Raw genomic sequence first — 21,680 nt, forward strand, 5'->3', positions numbered from 1 at the left:
ATTGCTGAAGCTGTGGTAGTAACTGCTGTAGCATAACGGTCAGTTGAGACAGCTGTTGGCCTTGTTGCGCTATCTGTTGTGACTGCTGGGCGACCACCGTGGTGAGGTCAGCGACAACTGGCAGAGGAACTTCAGCGGGATCCATGGCCGGATCTACTGTCACGATGCCGGCTGGCAGGTAGTGGATCCTCTGTGCCAGAGAGGGATTGGCGTGGACCGTGCTAGTGGATCGGTTCTAAGTCACTACTGGTTTTCACCAGAGCCCGCCGCAAAGCGGGATGGTCTTGCTGCGGCGGTAGTGACCAGGTCGTATCCACTAGCAACGGCTCAACCTCTCTGGCTGCTGAAGATAGGCGCGGTACAAGGGAGTAGACAGAAGCAAGGTCGGACGTAGCAGAAGGTCGGGGCAGGCAGCAAGGATCGTAGTCAGGGGCAACGGCAGGAGGTCTGGAACACAGGCTAGGAACACACAAGGAAACGCTTTCACTGGCACGATGGCAACAAGATCCGGCAAGGAAGTGCAGGGGAAGTGAGGTAATATAGGGAAGTGCACAGGTGATCAGACTAATTGGAACCACTGCGCCAATCAGCGGCGCAGTGGCCCTTTAAATCGCAAAGACCCGGCGCGCGCGCGCCCTAGGGAGCGGGGCCGCGCGCGCCGGGACAGGACCGACGGAGAGCGAGTCAGGTACGGGAGCCGGGGTGCGCATCGCGAGCGGGCGCTACCCGCATCGCGAATCGCATCCCGGCTGGAGGCGGTATCGCAGCGCCCCGGGTCAGTGGATCTGACCGGAGCGCTGCAGTGAGGAGAGTGTAGCGAGCGCTCCGGGGAGGATCGGGGACCCGGAGCGCTCGGCGTAACAAGAGGCCTGTAATTTTCATCATAGGTATACCTCAACTATGACATAATGAGAAAAAAATCCATAAAATCACATGATTTTTAAAGAATTTATTTGCAAATTATGGTGGAAAATAAGTATTTGGTCAATAACAAAAGTTAATCTCAATACTTTGTTATATACCCTTTGTTGGCAATGACAGAGGTCAAATGTTTTCTGTAAGTCTTCTCAAGGTTTTCACTGTTGCTAGTATTTTGGCCCATTGCTCCATGCAGATCTCCTCTAGAGCAGTGATGTTCTGGGGCTGCCGCTGGGCAACACTGACTTTCAACTCCCTCCAAAGGTTTTCTATGGGGTTGATATATGGAGACTGGCTAGGCCATTCCAGGACCTTGAAATGCTTCTTACAAATCCACTCCTTTGTTGCCCGGGCGGTGTGTTTGGGATCATTGTCATGCTGAAAGACCCAGCCACGTTTCATCTTCAATGCCCTTGCTGATGGAAGGAGGTTTTCCCTCAAAATCTCATGATACATGGACCCATTCTTTTTTTCCTTTACACGGATCAGTTGTTCTGATCCCTTAAGCACAAAAACAGCCCCAATGCATGATGTTTCCACCTCCATGCTTCACAGTATGTATGCTGTTCTTTGGATGCAACTCAGCATTCTTTCTCCTCCAAACACGACAAGTTGAGTTTTTACCAAAAAGTTCTACTTTGGTTTCATCTGACCATATACTCTTCTGGATCATCCAAATGCTCTCTAGCAAACTTCAGAGGGGCCGGACATGTACTGGTTTAAGCAGGGGGACATGTCTGTCACTGCATGATTTGAGTCCCTGGCAGCATAGTCTGTTACTGATGGTAGCCTTTGTTACTTTGGTCCCAGCTCTCTGCAGGTCATTCACTAGGTCTCCCCGTGTGATTCTGGGATTTTTGCTCACTGTTCATGTGATCATTTTGACACCATGGGGTGAGATCTTGTGTGGAGCTCCAGATCCAGGGAGATTATCAGTGGTCTTGTATGTCTTCCATTTTCTTATAATTGCTCCCACAGTTGATTTCTTCACACCAAGATGCTTGCCTATTGAGGATTCAGTCTTCCCAGCCTGATGCAGGTGTATAATTTTGTTTCTGGTGTCCTTCGACAGCTCTTTGGTTTGGCCATAGTGGAGTTTGGAGTGTGTCTGTTTGAGGTTGTGGAAAGGTGTCTTTTATACTGATAACAAGTTCAAACAGGTGCCATTAATACAGGTAACAAGTGGAGGACAGGGGAGACTCTTAACCCCTTAACGACGTAGGACGTATATTTACGTCCTGCGCCGGCTCCCGCCATATGAAGCGGGATGGCGCCGCGATCCCGCATCATATCGCGTCGGTCCCGGCTCTCATCAACGGGCGGGACCCGCGGCTAATACCACACATCGCCGATCGCGGTGATGTGCGGTATTAACCCTTTAGAAGCGGCGGTCAAAGCTGACCGCCGCTTCTGAAACGAAAGTGAAAGTGACTCGGCTGCTCAGCCGGGCTGTTCGGGACCGCCGCAGTGAAATCGCGGCGTTCCGAACAGCTGGCAGGACACCGGGAGGGCCCTTACCTGCTTACTCGGTGTCCGATCGGCGAATGACTGCTCCGTGCCTGAGATCCAGGCAGGAGCAGTCAAGCGCCGATAACACTGATCACAGGCGTGTTGATACACGCCTGTGATCTGTGTAAAAGATCAGTGTGTGCAGTGTTATAGGTCCCTATGGGACCTATAACACTGCAAAAAAAATGTAAAAAAAAAGTGTTAATAAAGGTCATTTAACCCCTTCCCTAATAAAAGTTTGAATCACCCCCCTTTTCCCATAAAAAAAAATAAAACAGTGTAAAAATAAATAAAAATAAACATATGTGGTATCACCGCGTGCATAAATGTCCGAACTATAAAAATATATCATTAATTAAACCGTACGGTCAATGAAAATTACAGGCCTCTCTCATCTTTATAAGTGGGAGAACTTGCACATTTGGTGGCTGACTTAATAATTTTTTCCCCCACTGTAATGCTAATCTCACCTGCTGCAGATTTTTGTCATTGCGTTAATCTGAATAAGATTTTTTAGGTGACAAGCACACGGACTTCTCCATGTTCCATTCAGATGACTGGGATAGTGACAGATATTTCTGCAACAAAATCTACCTTGAGGCCTACTTCTCACATAGTTTATTGTCACAGCCTCTTTTGCAGTATAACCTACAATAGGGACTCATTACACCAGTAAGCGTGGGTAAAATTCTTTTTAATATATTCACCACAGTTAGACATGAAGCCCCTCCTCAGCAATGCTGATTCTATAAATTTGTATATACATTTGTGTATATCTCCCTTGGAAACATTAAAGTGCTAATAACATATTCAGAGAGTTGCTACAGTATTTACAGTATAAATTAGAGCAACTAAAGGGAACTACATCCAAGATCCAAGCAGTGACTGTAACTTCACAACCTTGTACTGTAAGGAGTTTATACTTTATGGATGTTGTACAGAGAATCTCAGAAAAGGTAATTCCTGCATTCAAGTTACCCATGTGTCTGCACTGAGTCAATTGCACAAACCATTACATAGGCCCTCATTTACTATTCTAAACCCGACTTGTTTTGTCGGGTTTTTTTGGCGCATCTTTGTCTGCGCCATGTCGCAGACATCGTGCGCCAGTCTGCGACACGATGCAACATTTTTTCCCGACGGACCCGATGTGGATTCTCCCAAACCCGAAAAAGGGGCGTAACCCGACATTTCTGAGCTTTCCCACGTATTTATAAAGGTTTCCAACCCGAATTTGTTGAATTGTTGTGGATTTTTTCCCGACAACTCAGAGGAGTTGGAAACCAAAACCAACAAAACCCACGTGCGACAAACAGGATGCGACATAATAATAAATACCAGGGGAAAAAAGCAATCGGGTAAGAAAGCAAGATAGACTTACAACCCGATTTTCTAAGTAAATGAGGGCCATAGTGTACTACAGGGTCAAGGACGACAACTCTGCCGACCCTCATTTACAAAAATTGCCTGGATCAACATGGAGGAACATACAAGCTTATCCAGCCAGAAAGCTTCAACAACCCCCACAAAAGACATTGCCCCGAACTACTCCACCAATCCTCCTTAATGGCGCAACATAACAAAAGAATAAAGCCAATATACAAAACACTGTAAAAAGGCTTCTGTCTTTCACATCTATCTATCTGTCTATCTAAAGCAAAGGTCCAGGTTGAGCAGCACCTCAGTATAGGTAAAAGTCTTTGATAAAAGACTGATATCACGCCGCGCCCCAGCACTCTCCTGTGCATGAGGTCCAATAGGGAACTGCTGTGTGCTCTGACATATAACTCTATCTGACCTACCTAAAGATGGCCAACACAGTCTCATATACCAATGCCGCGCAGGCGTGGTTTCTTTGAGATGCGTTGCTGCGGCATCCAAGTCAGCTGATGTACTGCTGGCCACGTCACCTCTGGCTTCGGCCGCGGTTTTCACAATACAATACGCCGCACTGGCGTCCTCGTGGTGCTACTGTATACACACCGGGTGAGTGATTACATCCCTTCCGCCCATCTTATTAACCCCAGAGATGTATTCACTGATATGAATGTATGTAAATAAGCTCTGTACGCACATGTTATTGTACACAATGAGCCTAGTGGCTATAGTGTTCTTATAATATTGCCGGATATGTATGAAAATGAAAATGTATGCACAAATATTAATGTTTTATACTCTATTGCACAATTTATAGGATGATTGTTTTATTGGTCCTGTGTGACCATAAATATGTACTCTGTTCACTCATTTTCTGCTTGAAAATGGCTTGGTGAGCAAGCCGAAACATTGCATCACATTATTTGAATAAAGACACCCACTTTTTCACTTTATTGGAGTTGCCACTGTGTATTTGTTGCTGTATCACTGAAGGTCTGAAGCCAGGACCAAGTTACAGTGGGCACCCGTGCATTACCTGAGAAGTGCTGCTCTTTTCTTTGGGGGTTCATCTATTTATCTCATATCTATCTCATATCTATCTATCTCGTATCTATCTCATATTTATCTATCTCATAGTTATATATCTCATATCTATCTATCTATCTATCTCATATCTATCTATCTCATATCTATCTCATATCTATCTCATATCTATCTATCTATCTCATATCTATCTCATATCTATCTATCTATCTCATATCTATCTATCTATCTCAAATCTATCTCATATCTATCTATCTATATATCTATCTATCTCATATCTATCTATCTTCTATCTATTTCATATTTTTCTCATATCTATCTACCGTATTTATCGGGGTATACCACGCACCGGCCTATAACACGCACCCTCATTTTACCAAGGATATTTGGGTAAAAAACGTTTTTTACCCAAATATCCTTGATAAAATGAGGGTGCGTGTGTGCGCGTGTATACCCCGATATACCCCCAGGAAAGGCAGGGGGAGAGAGGCCGTCGCTGCCCGCTTCTCTCCCCCTGCCTTTCCTGGGGTCTAGAGCGCTGCTGTCAGCCCTTCTCACCCCCTGGCTATCGGCGCCGCTGCCCGTTCTGTCCCCCTGACTATCGGTGCCGGCGCCAATAGCCAGGGGGAGAGAAGCGGCGCCGACAGCCAGGGGGAGAGAAGGGGCAGCGGCACCCATTGCCGGCGCCGCTGCCCCGTTGCCTCCCCCCATCCCCGGTGGCATAATTACCTGAGTCGGGTCCGCGCTGCTGCAGGCCTCCGGCGTGCGTCCCCTGCGTCGTTGCTATGCACGGCACGGCGTTCAGCGCATAGCAACGACGCAGGGAACGCACACCGGAGGCCTGCAGCAGCGCGGACCCGACTCAGGTAATTATGCCACCGGGGATGGGGGGAGGCAACGGGGCAGCGGCGCCGGCAATGGGTGCCGCTGCCCCTTCTCTCCCCCTGGCTATCGGCGCCGGCTCCGATAGTCAGGGGGACAGAACGGGCAGCGGCGCCGATAGCCAGGGGGTGAGAAGGGCCGACAGCAGCGCTCTAGACCCCAGGAAAGGCAGGGGGAGAGAAGCGGGCAGCGACGGCCTCTCTCCCCCTGCCTTTCCTGGGGGTGTATCGGCGTATAACACGCACACAGACTTTAGGCTAAAAATTTTAGCCTAAAAAGTGCGTGTTATACGCCGATAAATACGGTATCTATCTCATATCTATCTCTCTTCTATCTATTTCATAACTATCTATCTCATATCTATCTATCCATCTGTCACATATAACACATATGAACCTAGCCTGTCTGGGTGTAGAGGTTTTCTGGATATCGCTCTATACTTGTCATCATTACACATCTTTTCTGGTTCATTACCGGACCCAGAATCCTGGTATAATGATAGGGCACCGTGTTTATCTCTGCAGAATGCTGGATGTTTTCAGACACTTATAATTGCCGGCTGACATCTGTAATTCAGCTTATGAAGTCAGGAACAGATTTATTTCATTGGGGCTTAATGAACTCCCATTAGACCGATCCCATGGAAATCCATGGATTATGATGCAGGGAAAATCCACGGAGAGCCTGGAGTCTGTTTACAGAGTGCAGAGAGTGTTTGTGTGGGTGTACTCTCCTGTTCCACCTTTCTTACATATTCAGGTTGATATGAAGGACACCGTTGATGGAGTTTGGCAGCTGTTTTCTTCTTTAGCTAGGGAGCGAGGGTCGGTGTATAAAATATTTACAGTGACCCCCAAGCAATATGCAGTAGTTACATGTGCAAAACTGTCTCTGTCTCCCATGCTAAGATCTAATGAGTGCATCCCTGGGGCCTCTACAACCCACCATCCATGTAATGTAAGAGATCATGTGATCCAATAGACCATCCACCTTGTGCCATTGCTCCACAGTTCTGTTGTTCTCGTGTCTGACCAGGACATCTTCATCAATTTACTTCTGTAGGATCAGATCAGATGGGTGTTCCTCCCCAACTAGCTGCTCATGGTGACCTTGTCCCTCATTCACCAGTTTTCTTTCCTTCGACCAGTTTTAATAGGTTCTAACCCCTGAATTCCCGGAAAATCACACCAATGTGTCTTAAACCCCTTTAGCATCTCCCAAGACAGTTTTTAACTGTGTAGAAAAGGGGGTTGGATAAGTCTAAAAATGCAACGGATTACAAATAATTCAGACAAATTAGGCTATGTTCACCCGGCGGTTGTCTTCTCTCCTACTTTTTTCCCGTTATTGAGGTTTACTGACCTTTCTTTTAACAGACAGACAAACTGAAGTAAACGGATGCAAACGGATGCATCCATTTGGATCCCTTATTGTTCAGTTAATAAACAAAAAAAATTTTTTTTTGTTCTGAGCATGCTCAGAAGTAAAAAAGGATCAACAATGGATTGAAAAAATGGATGCAAAAGGATGACATTAAAGGCTCAACTGTTTCCTATAGACTTCAATGCTAAATTTATTGTATCCGTTTTTGTTCCTTTTTTTTTTTTGACGAAGAAAAAAATACTGCATGCACCTTGTTGTGCGGTAATAACTCAATTATGAATTATGATTTATGTCATAAAAATTAATAATGAAACATGAAATATTATGAAAATTATTAATATATAAATTATGACCTGGTGAATTGTAGTCAAAGCTAATCAATACAATTCACATCTGAGTCCGACTATTTCCTCAGATATCAACAAATTATTTTTATGATGGGATGACATTAACGCTTAAGGATGTAGTTTTGCAATATACAATAATACACAGGTATTATAAAGTATGCAGATTTATTGGTTATAAGATTATAAACATAAATGAGTAATAAACACAATGATATATGCAAATGAATATCAGTTAGATATATTCATAAACATTACAAGCTTGTAAATTGACTACATATAGTAGAACAATACATGTGAGTAGTAAGTAACTTGTTACAATAAAGCAAAAGCTTCTAGGTTAGGATATCATACAATAAAAAAGTTACATATCCCTCTATCCAGAGGAACCTCATGATGTCAAGATGGGCAATATCTATTCATAGGCATATCAATATGGAATGCTAAATACACTCCACGCCCCCTTCTAACCAACTATAAATCACATGACTCCAAGAATGGGCAAATCCATGTAAGGATATAAACATGGAAGAATACTTCCGCCCCATTCTGGACTATTTTTCTATACATGACTTAAGACTATTAAGACAAATAGCAGTGTTTTATGATCTCACTGGACTATATTTTAGAAGGAAGAACTTGAAACAAGTTTCCTGTGTGGGAAATATACTTATAATACTTAGTTTGGCGAGTAGGAATTCTATCAATATGTCTAAGCAATAATTTCATGCTTTGATAGATTATGAGTCTTGATTCTTCTGCAGTTAGAATGAAGTCTCACAATATCCTAAAACTATAATCTCAATATGGAGATAATTAATGATTTTATTTTATTAATTTCTTCCCCAATCTAAATGGTATAATTCCATCCACATTATCCCAATTAGTCTTAAATAAATGGAATACAATTTTTGTGTCTCTTATCAAGTTTATGTAAGAACCTCGCTTCTGGTCCTAGGAAAATTAAACAGTCCCGTGTAATCAGTCCGGCTTGCTGGGATCTCACATGGCTTTTCCACCTAGTCGGACCTCTTTCCTGCATCCCTAACATCTGGTTTACCAGACTTTTTAATTAATTAGACACACCCTCCTAAATTGGAGTTCCCCAATGAATGTAGGTTGGGCGTGTACATATGGTAATGACTATGACATCACTATAATACCCAGAATGCATTGAGCATATCACCCATAATGCCTTTCCTGTCGGTGTAATGTCAACTACCCATACCCTATGGAGTGCTATTGATAAGAAATTAGCATAATTACCATTAAGGGTTAACTGTCCAATATTGGTTTCAAACCCACATTCCACACTTAATGTATGGAGCCACAATGAAAAATTCAGGGATTATTTTTGACATATAAGTAATTAAAAAACATGGTTTCTACAGACATAGAGTCACCAGCTAGACATTTCCAACACTATCAAATTTATGGGAAAGATAATAATTTAATGGATGATTCTCCAACACAGATGTGTGAATGTCTATCTGTCCAGTCAAATGGGTAATTAATTATTCGTCAGAATAACATTCACAAGACTGGCTAACTAGCCCTCTTACCTGTCTTATCTAAACAGCCATAAATATCTAAAGAGACAACAAGTATTATTCTCCCAGACTGGTTCTTGTATAGAAGAAAATTATAATACACTGTGGTCTATTTAGAACATGCAACATGGCGGACACATCATGCTATTATAATATTAAACATAGTGATTCATTTTTGGGGCCTACAATAAGTATGACAACCTTTTCTCCTGCAAAAAATAACAGAATGGAAAGCAAACGGGTGCAAACGGGTGACAAAGGACTGTTAAAAATATCCCATTGATTGAACAGGCATGAATTAACAGGGACAGTTGGCTGTGTGAACGAGCCCTTACATTGAATAGTCAAACAAAAGGCGACTAAAGAAGAGAAAAGTGTCTAACATGTGTAGAAAGATGTTCCAAAGTTATGATAAAGAAATAGACACTGTAAGAAATTTGACACCACTTCTGACTGCATGATATGTGTTTCTTTTTAACGATAGTAAATATGTAACTAAATATGCAAGTATTAGGTTATAGCTGCCCATAAAAGTCTATAGAGAGAAATAGGGAAGTAGCTGGAGAGAGACAAAGAGATAGATATACAGACAGAGAACAGCTAGTAGATGTCATGTCTCAAACCATTGTTGAATTCACAGCTGACACATCTCAGTATTGCTCTATGGCGTCATTCATGCTGTTGCTCCTAAGGGTGTACTATGGAGGCGCCTGTGTCTGTTTCTCTACTGTATGGCAGACACTGTAGACATATATCACCACTCACCCACCAAATTAGAGCTGAAGCCTGCAGAGCAGAAATTTGGGGGAAATGTCACATTAAAGTTATGTACGGTAATGGCCAACAATAGTACTACTGTCAGTTGTCACAGATGAAAATAGCAGAAATGCTATTAGTATATGTATATAACAATGACACTACTTATTTATAGAGAGCAACTTTAAACCTGTGTCACAGATGAAAAAAAAAACTAATAATAATATGGTTAGAGAACATTGACAGTGACATCAATTATTTAAAGTAAAATAGAGTCAGGCTCTCACCAAATATGCTTGAAGAAGTAGAAGGTTTATTTACATCACAAGGTAAAGAACAGGACACGTTTCGGCATAAGCCTTCCACTGCTGTCTATTTGGTAAGTGCCAGGCTCTACTTCACTTAAATTCTGGACCTATTTGCCATGTGCCACCACCGTCATTTACGTAAGTGCCAACCTATACATTACTCTTAGCATTGATTATTTATGAAACAGTGATTTCAGACCTGAGTCACAGATGAAAATTATATATATAATTTGCCTAAAAAGCATCAGCTAAATGACATTGCCCATAATGGAAAACACATGACTGTTGTGTTTACAGGGCACCACTATGCCATGATGATCTGTTGGGTAGGATTTCACCACTGAAGCTCACACTTGTTCTAAAAATGAAGGAGCTGTAGCTTTGGTTTAGTTCTGCTGTCTTTACAGTATCCCTTGTACCTTCTAACTCTATGATGTTAAGGAAATCAACAAAACCTCATGGAAAAAGATGGAAAAATTGCCCCGTGTGAGGATCAAACTCACGACCTTCAGATTGAAACTGACGCGCTGCCTACTGCGCTAACAAGGCAAGCTGTGCATTGGGCTTCTCCAGTGCCAAGCTGATAATTCAGAAGAGTACAATTTAAAAAAAAACTTTTTTACTTTTTTTCCCCCATACAAAAAGAAGATGTCAGAAGCAGGTCCCATATGATCTAGTGGGTAGGATTCCTGGCTTTCACCCAGGCAGCCAGGGTTTGACTCTCGGTATGGGAATGTGTCTTTTTCTAAACTTGTAGGCAAGTTCAAAGGAGGATAAGGTCATTGGAAAGTTAAGCAGATGGAGTTATAGTTGGTCTTTGTGGGTGAAAAGAAAGAAATCAGAACACAACTGTTTTTAGACGTTCCTTTCGTCGTTTTCATTCAAGATCCCATTTGGCGTCAAAAGTAAATTCATCCCCATCTCTATTAACTCTATGGTATTAAAGGAAACCAATCATCAGATTTTACCCTATATAACACTTGGGAAAGCATTATATGCCCCCTCGGCTTGATTGACAGGCCATATTATCACTCTGCTCACTGAACAGATGAAGCAGAGCGATGACGCGGCCCGTCAATCAAGCCGAGGTGGCGTAGCTGCCGGCCGAAGTAACGGGACTAGGTAAGAGGAGCTCCCCGCCCAGGGACTACTTGTGGGGCCAGCGGGTACTAGTTTAAAAGTTCATATCCTCACCATCCCCACAGGCAGGAGCGTCCCCCGGGGATGGTGAGGATAAAGATTGTACCCTATATAACGCTTTGCCAAGCATTATATAGGGTAAAATCTGATGATTGGTTCCATTTAAGGGAATCAACAAAACCCCATGGCAAATGACGGGAAAATTGCTCCGTACGAGGATCAAACTCACCATTTCTCAGATTATTATGTACAAAGGACACAGAAATAGGAATTTCCATGCCAGAAAGTGCACAGTGCAGCAGAAATCCATTGAATTCAATGGGACTCTGCTGCAGCAGAATCTCTGTGCCGTATTCCAGCGTAGAAATTCCGAGGTGTGAACATAGCCTTACAGCCATCAGCAATGCCAGAGACTGCAACACATCTACTGTGCAGGAGGAACTCTAAATCCAATGCTGCACTAAGCCAGTGCTGCAACACCCCAAAAAAACTCGATTCCCTGGTGGTGGGAAATCTAGGATTGCTGGCGCTTCTCTTCTGCAAAAGGTGAAAATCTTCTGCAAGGTGAAAATTCAGGTCTGCAAAACACTCACCTGCAGCAAGCTAGCAGCAACAACATAAAAAGCCGTGTCTTCTTAGTCCCCACCGTACTCGGAAATTAGTTCCTCAGTTTTATGACTGGCCCTGGGCTAGTATGGAAATATTCTACTTTCTCCAAACTTAGCAATTAGTTTAATTCTGAATGTTCGCTCCTCTCTATTAAATGTTCTTGGCCACCTGTTTGTTATCCCCCGTGATCCTCTGGGTGGGGACAAATCCCTGATGCTTGCAGTTTTGTTCGATATGTTTCCAACCACTCGTTTATATAAGTAAATCTGCAGGTCTAGCAGTCCACAGTGAGCTGGCAGCCATATCCTCCTGCAGGGTCATTACAATTGCAGCTATTTTCTCTCCAGAGAAATCTACTGCCAAAATGTCCGTTTGGGCCAGTGACCAAGAAAACATCACAGTGTCCCATAAGTGCCATATATGAATTGGTACTGTGGCATTGTCAAATACTAAAGAGAGTTCTAGTTTGCTTACTGGTATCTCGTCTGTGATTGGTAATAATAGGTATGTGTGCATGTCGCACCATCCATGACCCATGTATGAGACTCAATAGTCCTTGTATGAGAATCAGAAATACCTTGTTTTAAGTAAGTTTATGAGTAGGAGAATGATGCAGTTCTGGAGTAGGCTACATAAAAGACGTTATCAAGCCTGTAAAAATTGATCTCCGGATGGGCCCTTAATGTTAGATCGGAGGGTGTCTTGGTGTGGGTCCTTACATTGGCACTACAAATAGGATTGTCCTTATTAAGCAGAACACATGGCACTGCTCTCTGGGACTACATGCAGAGTAAACTGCCATCAAGAGGTGCTGCGCTTATTCAAATTAGCCGGATGCACGGTGGTGCTCACACTGTCAAGGTTCAGTAAGACATATATCCATAGAAGACCAATGAAAGAAGAGGTTCACTCACCAATCCGTTGCTGTGCTCTTTATTCGGTAAAGTAGTTACATTAGCAACATACGGTTAGATGGAACGGCAGGACAGGAGGTGTTACAGAGCCCCGTCCGTCGCTTCGTACAGGGCTCTGTAACAACTCCTTCCCTGCCGTTCCATCTAACCATATGTTGCCAATGTAACTACTTTACCGAATAAAGAGCACAGCAACGGATTGGTGAGTGAACCGCTTCTTTCATTCGTCTTCTATGGATACAAATAGGATTGTGATGCAGGAACAAACTCAAGTGCACATGAAAGAAGCCTTAGCATTTGCATGAGCAATGTGGTCTTCTCATAGAGCTGTTCGACAAGAGTGTCAGGCATTGGACCATTGGTGAACTAACCATGATGACCTTCCCACTAGTTGTAGCTTAAAGTTCTGCCTCAGCGGCTTGGGTTAGATGGTGGTTCGTGGTTACGTTCAAGTTACAAGTCATAAGCCAAGCACGGTAACAGGGCTGTTGCAAAGATTCTTGCCACCCTAGGCAAAAGCTAATTATGTAATCTCTTTGCTGTCATAAAGTTGCGTTGGACCGTTGTTGCGTGCTGCAGAGACTTCATTTCTTTGTGTCACATTTAATTCTTGTCCCTTTCCTGGTAAGCCATGGAGTGGGGGGTAAAAGTGTCTTGTTGAGTGGGGGGCAAAAGTGTCTAAGACTTTCTAATAAATGTGGCACAAGGCATATATGCAAGATTTTCATGCCTCAGAGTTCAAGCAGCCAGATGGTGCACCTTGGCCCCTCGGCTGTGCCTACATTAGTCGTCACTGATGGCATATTCCATTGTTCCCTCAATTATCAGATCCTCCAACTTCTAATAATATTAATTTAATATGAAGTGTGTCGGATTATGTCAAGTATGGATGTCTATGGTCTTTGAATAATCCAGTTAGACACTTCAGTTTTTGAAAGATGAAGTTGTTCTGAGTCGTTCTGCATGTATACTAGGTAATCCAGTATATTACCACAATGAAGCAGAACCTCATCAATGTGATGTCAGTGCAACTGACTTTATTATACCAGAATGCAAATGATCTCCAATCTCACCTGAAGTAATAATTAATACAAATTAGAATTGTTCGGAAATACTGAATAAAAAAAAATAAAATAAACACAAAAAGAATATCCACAACCTACTTAGAGGATAACTCAACATGGAGACTAGGTACATGGACACAACATGACATGCGGCAAATCTAGTTGAATGCAAAAATGTATCCAGCAACCAAATAGTCAATTAAAACATACAGTATTTATTATTATTATTATTATTATTATCATTATTAAAAGCAGAAAACATGCCGACATGTTTTTAATCCATAATGATTCTTAGTTATGGCCAATCATGACTAAGAATCCTTGATGGATTAGAAACATGTTGATTCCTGTTCTTATAATGCATTTTTGCAATAACATTCTTGTTTTTCAGAAGTAAAAGAAAGAAAAAGTTTTAATTGACTATTTAATTGCTGGATGAGTGTATGTGATCTACGAGCCTTATGACTTTTTCATTTAAAGCGTACCTGGCGTTAGAAAAAACTTTTTAAATGATGTGGATAATAACATTATATGTATATTTATAATATACATTGGTTGAACTAAGTGAATATTTTAGGGTGCCAAAATGCTGTCCTGCTTTAGGGTGCCAAAAAGCTATTGCCTGCATGACTCTGTGAGGAGTCTAAATACAGGAAGTGAGGGCAGGAGAAGCAGGGCTCTGTGCAGGCTGCTGGTTTGTCAGTCAGCCTTCTGTGTGAGCCGGGAGCATGTCATAGGACCTCAGTGCACAGAGCCCTGCTTGTCCTTACTGCACAGAGCCCTGCTTGTCCTCGGTGTACAGAGCCCTGCTTGTCCTCAGTGCACAGAGTCCTGCTTGTCCTCATTGTACAGAGCCCTGCTTGTCCTCAGTGTACACAGCCATGCTTGACCTTGGTGCACAGAGCCCTGCTTGTCCTCAGTACTCAGGGACCTGCTTGTCCTCAGTGTACAGAGCCCTACTAGTCATCAGTGTACAGAGCCATGCTTGCCCTCGGTGCACGGGGCCCTGCTTGTCCTCACTGCACAGAGCCCTGCTTGTCCTCACTGCACAGAGCCCTGCCTGTCCTCAGTGTACAGAGCCCTGCTTGTCCTCAGTGTACAGAGCCCTGCTAGTCCTCACTGTACAGAGCCCTGCTTATCCTCAGTGCACAGAGCCCTGCTTTTCCTCACTGAACAGAGCCCTGCTTGTTCTCAGTGCACAGAGCCCTGCTGGTCCTCAGTGTACAGAGCCCTGCTTGTCCTCACTGTACAGAGCCCCGCTTGTCCTCAGTACTCAGGGCCCTGCTTGTCCTCAGTGTACAGAGCCCTGCTAGTCCTCAGTGTACAGAGCCATGCTTGCCCTCGGTGCACGGGGCCCTGCTTGTCCTCACTGCACAGAGCCCTGCTTGTCCTCACTGCACAGAGCCCTGCCTGTCCTCAGTGTACAGAGCCCTGCTTATCCTCAGTGCACAGAGCCCTGATTTTCATCACTGCACAGAGCCTTGCTTGTCCTCACTGCACAGAGCCATGCCTGTCCTCAGTGTACAGAGCCCTGCCTGTCCTCAGTGTACAGAGCCCTGCTTATCCTCAGTGTACAGAGCCCTGCTTGTCCTCAGTGTACAGAGCCCTGTTTGTCCTCAGTGTACAGAGCCCTGCTTGTTCTCAATGCACAGAGCCCTGCTTGTCCTCAGTGTACAGAGCCCTGCTTGTCCTCAGTGTACAGACCCCTGCTTGTCCTCAGTGTACAGAGCCCTGCTTGTCCTCAGTGTACAAAGCTCTGCTTGTCCTCAGTGCACAGAGCCCTGCTGGTCCTCAGTGTACAGAGCCCTGCTTGTCCTCACTGTACAGAGCCCCGCTTGTCCTCAGTACTCAGGGCCCTGCTTGTCCTCAGTGTACAGAGCCCTGCTAGTCCTCAGTGTACAGAGCCATGCTTGCCCTCGGTGCACGGGGCCCTGCTTGTCCTCACTGCAAAGAGCCCTGCTTGTCCTCACTGAACAGAGCCCTGCCTTTCCTCAGTGTAAAGAGCCCTGCTTATCCTCAGTGCACAGAGCCCTGCTTTTCCTCACTGCACAGAGCCCTACTTGTCCTCACTGCACAGAGCCCTGCCTGTCCTCAGTGTACAGAGCCCTGCTTATCCTCAGTGTACAGAGCCCTGCTTGTCCTCAGTGTACAGAGCCCTGTTTGTCCTCAGTGTACAGAGCCCTGCTTGCCCTCAATGCACAGAGCCCTGCTTGTCCTCAGTGTACAGAGCCCTGTTTGTCCTCAGTGTACAGAGCCCTGCTTGTCCTCAATGCACAGAGCCATGCCTGTCCTCAGTGTACAGAGCCCTGCTTATCCTCAGTGCACAGAGCCCTGATTTTCATCACTGCACAGAGCCCTGCTTGTCCTCACTGCACAGAGCCATGCCTGTCCTCAGTGTACAGAGCCCTGCCTGTCCTCAGTGTACAGAGCCCTGCTTATCCTCAGTGTACAGAGCCCTGCTTGTCCTCAGTGTACAGAGCCCTACTTGTCCTCAGTGTACAGAGCCCTGCTTGTCCTCAGTGTACAGAGCCCTGCTTGTCCTCAGTGCACAGAGCCCTGCTTGTCCTCAGTGCACAGAGCCCTGCTTGTCCTCAGTGTACAGAGCCCTGCTTGTCCTCAGTGTACAGAGTCCTACTTGTCCTCAGTGTACAGAGCCCTGCTTGTCCTCAGTGTACAGAGTCCTACTTGTCCTCAGTGTACAGAGGCCTGCTTGTCCTCAGTGCACAGAGCCCTGCTTGTCCTCACTGCACAGAGCCCTGCTTGTCCTCAGTGTACAGAGCCCTGATTGTCCTCAGTGTACAGAGCCCTGCTTGTTCTCAATATATAGAGCCCTGCTTGTCCTCAGTGTACAGAGACCTGCTTGGTTATAGATTAGAACATGCCACAACTTTTGATACAATATGGACTCAAAAGAGTCTATAGGCAACGTTTAACAGGACTGTACAGAATGGACCTACAATGTGCACATCCAAGGGTGGGACATACTCTGTTTGCGCTCAAGGCAAAAAATCTTGAATGTGCACTCCTTACACCTTACTTCATAAAGTTAACAATGCTGGTTGTTGGATGGACTATGTTTAATAAAATTGACCTAATTCAACCACCTTCTTCTCACCATAGATATCCGCTATTTATTTCCACCTCTTTGTACATGTGTATTTTTAAGTCCTGGGATAACTGGCCATCCTTCTACATATCTGTGTGCTAATTCATCACCATCAGTAGGCATTAGACCTGTACAAAGTGCTTCATCTTATTAGAGGTGCTTGTAACAGGAAAACAGTGTGGACCTACTGTGCCACCCCTTAGTCCAGTCTTGAGGGTGTTGTCTAAGTAGCCCTCCTGGTTTTTACCCTTTAACCACCATACATTATTTTGGACTTCACTGCAGAAGGCTTCTAAATGGCTAACTTTGAGAGTGGTCCCAGTATAAATGGCAGCTGAGCCAGCATATCAAGAGACAATGGTGTGATACACCATACGGTCAGGCAGAGAGAAATCTATGTACTGGCCAAACTTGTTGGCTGACTGGTCAAGGCAGGCAGTGAAGGTTTGTAGTCAACAATCCAGGTCAGACATTGGAGAGGCTAAGTACAAAGGATCAGATAGTACATTTGGGAAACAGTCTGAAGTCATACACAGAAACAAATCCACATGCAGAGATACCACCTATGATGGGGCAGTCATAGGAGTAGATACATGGCAGCAGAGAGAAGCTCTGACCAGTAGGCATGGATTAAAAGTAGTCTGGTGGCTGTACACAATGAGACCACTGGCATTATAGTGCCCTAGGCCTAAGATGTAAGAATGGACCCAAAGGAAAGAGTTCTCTCTTTACTTTGGGTTCATTCTTACATCTTAGGCCTAGGGCACTATAATGCCAGTGGCATAAAGACTATATGGAAATGTTCTTGGTCACCTGTTCATCCAGGTAAAAGCATATTCGGTAGTTTCTTCCATGTCCCTCTTCCATGTCCCTCTACATGTCCCTGTCCCAATTCCCTCTACCTCTCCCCATCCCTCCCATAGTCATTTCTCTGGCATATTTGGATAAATACACAATAGGGAAGATCTCTTACCTTAAGAATGGTTAGATGGATCCTGGATCCATGGCCTATGATCTCCTTTCATTCCTAAAGTCCTATGGGTTACATGAAATTCCTTTTGCTTTAACTAGGCATAGGTTATGCATCAGTGGTAATCCTTCGTGTGGACCCCCAACCCTAGCCCCCCCCCCCCCAAACTCTGTGCCAAGCCCCACCCACTTAGAAATCAGGGCAAAAATGATCCAAAAGTCATACATTTTTGCACAAACCAAGGGATTCATGAAAAGAGCTGCAATTTTTGCCCAATCTTAAAAAAAAATCCAATTTCATTGTTATGCAATGGAAAGTAAAAACACTTAATGACCACCAAATAGAAGTGGGATTAGGATAACCTGAAGGAAAATATCTGAGATTAAAGTACTATGGAACCCTGTGCATAACTACAAAATAGTATCCGGCAAGTACATGGTATGGTTGGCAAATGCCAACATGCTTGTTCCTGCTAGACTGGAAATTTAAAGGGGTACTGCAGGAAAAAGTTACATACGGTAATCCCAACCACAGGATAGGGGATCAGTGTCAGATCGAAGGGGGTCTGATGCTGGGCTGCCCCCCACGATCTCCTGAATGGGCCCTGGCTCTCCCGGTTTGGGGCAGGCTCCTTTGATTTCTATAGGAGCACCAAAGATGCCCTAGTACAGCAATCAAGTCTCTTCTGTACTAACATAGAGAATGAAGGGAGCGTGTGCCATAGTCACCAGCACGCACTCCTCTCAGAGATCCAGGGCCCATTCAGGAGACCGTAGAGGGTCCCAGTGGTCAGACCTCCCCTCGATCTGACATTTATCCCCTATCCTGTGGATTGGGATGAGTTACTATGGTTTGCAGTACCCCTGCAATACTATAAAACTATAGCCAGAAACCTGAACACATGATGTTATTGTCAACTAAATGTTTTTAATGGAAAAAGGGAAACAACACGTTTAGTAATGTGTTAAGTAAGGTGTTTACCAAGAGGTTAAAAATAAATCTGTACTGTAAGTAAATGGGGGCATGAGCTATATATATATATGCACTCACTAAGTTTAATTATATCATGAAAAATCATATGAACAAATAAAAAAAAAACATACAAGAGCCAAGATCTTGTGATGTTGCGATGGCATTGGCCAACGCAACATCGCAAGATCTTGGCTCTTGGATGTTTTTTTTTTTTTCATATGATTTTTTGTGATATAATGAAACTCAGTTCAAAACCATGCTCGAATACATAATCTATAGATATGGACAACCATCTGGAAGAAGGTTTGAAATGAGGGTTGAGTGTTCAAGTTTAGAAGGACCCCCAATACATACAAAAATAATGGAAAATAATGCATTGATGCGCTAGAATTAAGTTACAAATGTCATCTCATGTCTCTTTATTCTAGGTACAGAACATTTCACAGTCCATGGAAGTCCTAGATCTGAGAACATTTCGAGATCTTCAGTATTTGCGAAACACAGAGTCTTTAATGAAAGTTCTGGATACGAAGCTGAAGGCCACAGACAGCCAGAGAAGTATCAACGCTAAAAGTTTTCAGGTACAACGAAATGTAATATACTGTGTTATTGTTTTATATAAACGCTACGTGTGGCGACAGGAACAATTCAAATGAAATATTGATCCCATTCATCCTATCAAAATTCCATTTGACTTTTATATAATTTCTAAAAATGTGAGAATCTAAACTGATGAATACAACAAAACCTTTTTGAGACAACCACCCAAAATTTTACTGAAAAAATGAGGGGTGGTCCTCTCCAAATAGTTGGCCAGTATGCATAGTAAATTTGTGAACTGGAAATCTGTCATAGAAAATCTGGTCTACATGAAGTGGTTTCCTTTTTGCGAAAACCTTTGACTTAAAGAGGTACTCCACCCCTAGACATCTTGTTTGATCGCGGGGGTCCCCAGCAGCGGGACTCCCGCGATCTCGGCTGCAGCACCCCAGGCATCCAGTGAACTTCACTCTGTGCCAGATGACTGGTGATGCTGGGCAGAGGCTCATGTTGTCATGGTCACGCCCCTCAATGAAAGTCTATGAGAGAGGGCATGACAGCCATCACGCCCCATCCCATAGACTTGCATTGAGGGGCCGTGACGTCACGAGCCTCCGGCGCTGCACCTGACACTCTAAACGAACACCGGATGCGGCAGCAGCGGGATCCTTGCAATCAGACATCTTATCCCCTATCCTCTGAATACGGGATAATATGTCTAGGGTCGGAGTACCCCTTTAAAGGGGACATGTGGGCTCTTCTAAAAACATCAGGCATGAATATCCATGTGGAGCTGCTACTCCACAAATTTGAGCTCCTTTTTTCTCCAGTCCTCCCCATTCACCAGCTATCTGTGCTGTTAGTTTCCTTGCCAGATTGCTCAGGAAGGTCTAGCCTATGCTCATGATGGTCCCTATTGGTTAGTTCTTGTCATAGAGAGCCACAGGTTTTTTCCCCACTTTATAGTCTATAGACATTGTTGCAGTCTGTGAGTTGTCAACAAGGCATGTACTTGAGCACTTTCTCCATTGACCACTGTACGGAGGTGACCACCAAGTTGACCAAGTTGACAGTCTTGGCCTGTGTTTCCAAACAAGTGTGCCTTTATCTCTCAGGACGGCTGGGAGATATAGCTTTGCAAATTTAGGCATACTGGTTGGGAGACACTGATCTGGGCCCTCAATAGCATATTGGGCACCAAAACAAAAAAACGCCAATAGGTGGTAAATGAGGGGGGGGGGGAGCATAGGTGAGAAAGTAAAAAGCACTGGATCTTTGGAGAAGCAGTGTCACATGTATGATGACAAGTTACATTTTTGGAAGAGGCCACACTTACACTTACAATAAAAAGTCTTAAAGGGGTACTCCGCCCCTAGACAAAGGATAGGGGATAAGATGTCTGGTCATGGGACCCCCACAATCAGACATCTTATCCCCTAACCTTTGAATAGGAGCTAAGATATCTAGGTGTGGAGTACCCCTTTAAGAAATATACATGATATAGGAAGATCTTTTTCCTTGGCTGTAGAAATGTGGTCAAAAAAGTTGGTTGTCCCGGACAATATCAGTAGGATGAACTTACCATCTAATAGTCTCTGACAGCAGGTCTCACAGGTAAGAAGGATCTGCCAAGTTGGATTTCAATTCATCTGATCTTTGGTTCACCCAGGAGATAAACGCTCTCAGAGTTGCCTGGCGTAGGTTTATTCCTCTTTCTCCATCAAAGTGACAAATTCCTGTTTTCCTCAGTCTTTTTATATTTATGAGGGAATCGGGAGAGATCATTTGGCCGGCCCAAGATGAACAACTCTCAGACCCATATAAATTCCATTTCCTGACGTGCCTTCCCCATATACCAAAAAATAGTAAAAGTCAAGAACCCTCTAAAGACCTACAAAATCTGTGGTGATCCCCCAGAAGGGCAAGTGCCTTGTCCTCTACTGTAGAAAACAAAAGGTCTACCATACATGGCTTACACTCATAAAACAGTCATAGAATTAGATTGTCAGCCTTGTTGACCACAAACAGGACTTCATTGGGTGGTTTTGGATCTTTTCGGATCAGAGTATTAGATAAAGTTAGGATTTCTCTAATATAGATTAGATATTTGTACTGTACATTACTTTTTTATTTATTTTTCTGGATTTCCAGAACTTCTCTCTGACCTCACGGTGTCCCTTCTTCCACTCAAGGCGTTCTGCCACCACTGAGATACTTCATCAATTTTCAGGATTATTAAATTTGTGCAGCTCCAGCAGGACGGTATCTGGCAGCATTTCATGATTTAGAGGAAG

General features: G+C 44.0%; 1 protein-coding gene across 4 annotated transcripts in view; it reads left to right on the plus strand.

Annotated features, from left to right (window-relative positions):
* The window catches only part of OLFM2 (olfactomedin 2), a 372,622-nt gene that overhangs the window by 248,468 nt on the left and 102,474 nt on the right, over window positions 1-21,680 (plus strand). For all 4 annotated transcript variants that reach the window (XM_056570655.1, XM_056570658.1, XM_056570657.1 and 1 more), the window contains exon 3: window positions 19,275-19,427. In XM_056570655.1, the coding sequence (XP_056426630.1) occupies window positions 19,275-19,427 (153 nt within the window). The remainder of the gene's footprint in view (window positions 1-19,274; window positions 19,428-21,680) is intronic.

The sequence above is a fragment of the Hyla sarda genome, chromosome 4, assembly GCF_029499605.1.
Source record: "Hyla sarda isolate aHylSar1 chromosome 4, aHylSar1.hap1, whole genome shotgun sequence".
NCBI lineage: Eukaryota > Metazoa > Chordata > Amphibia > Anura > Hylidae > Hyla > Hyla sarda.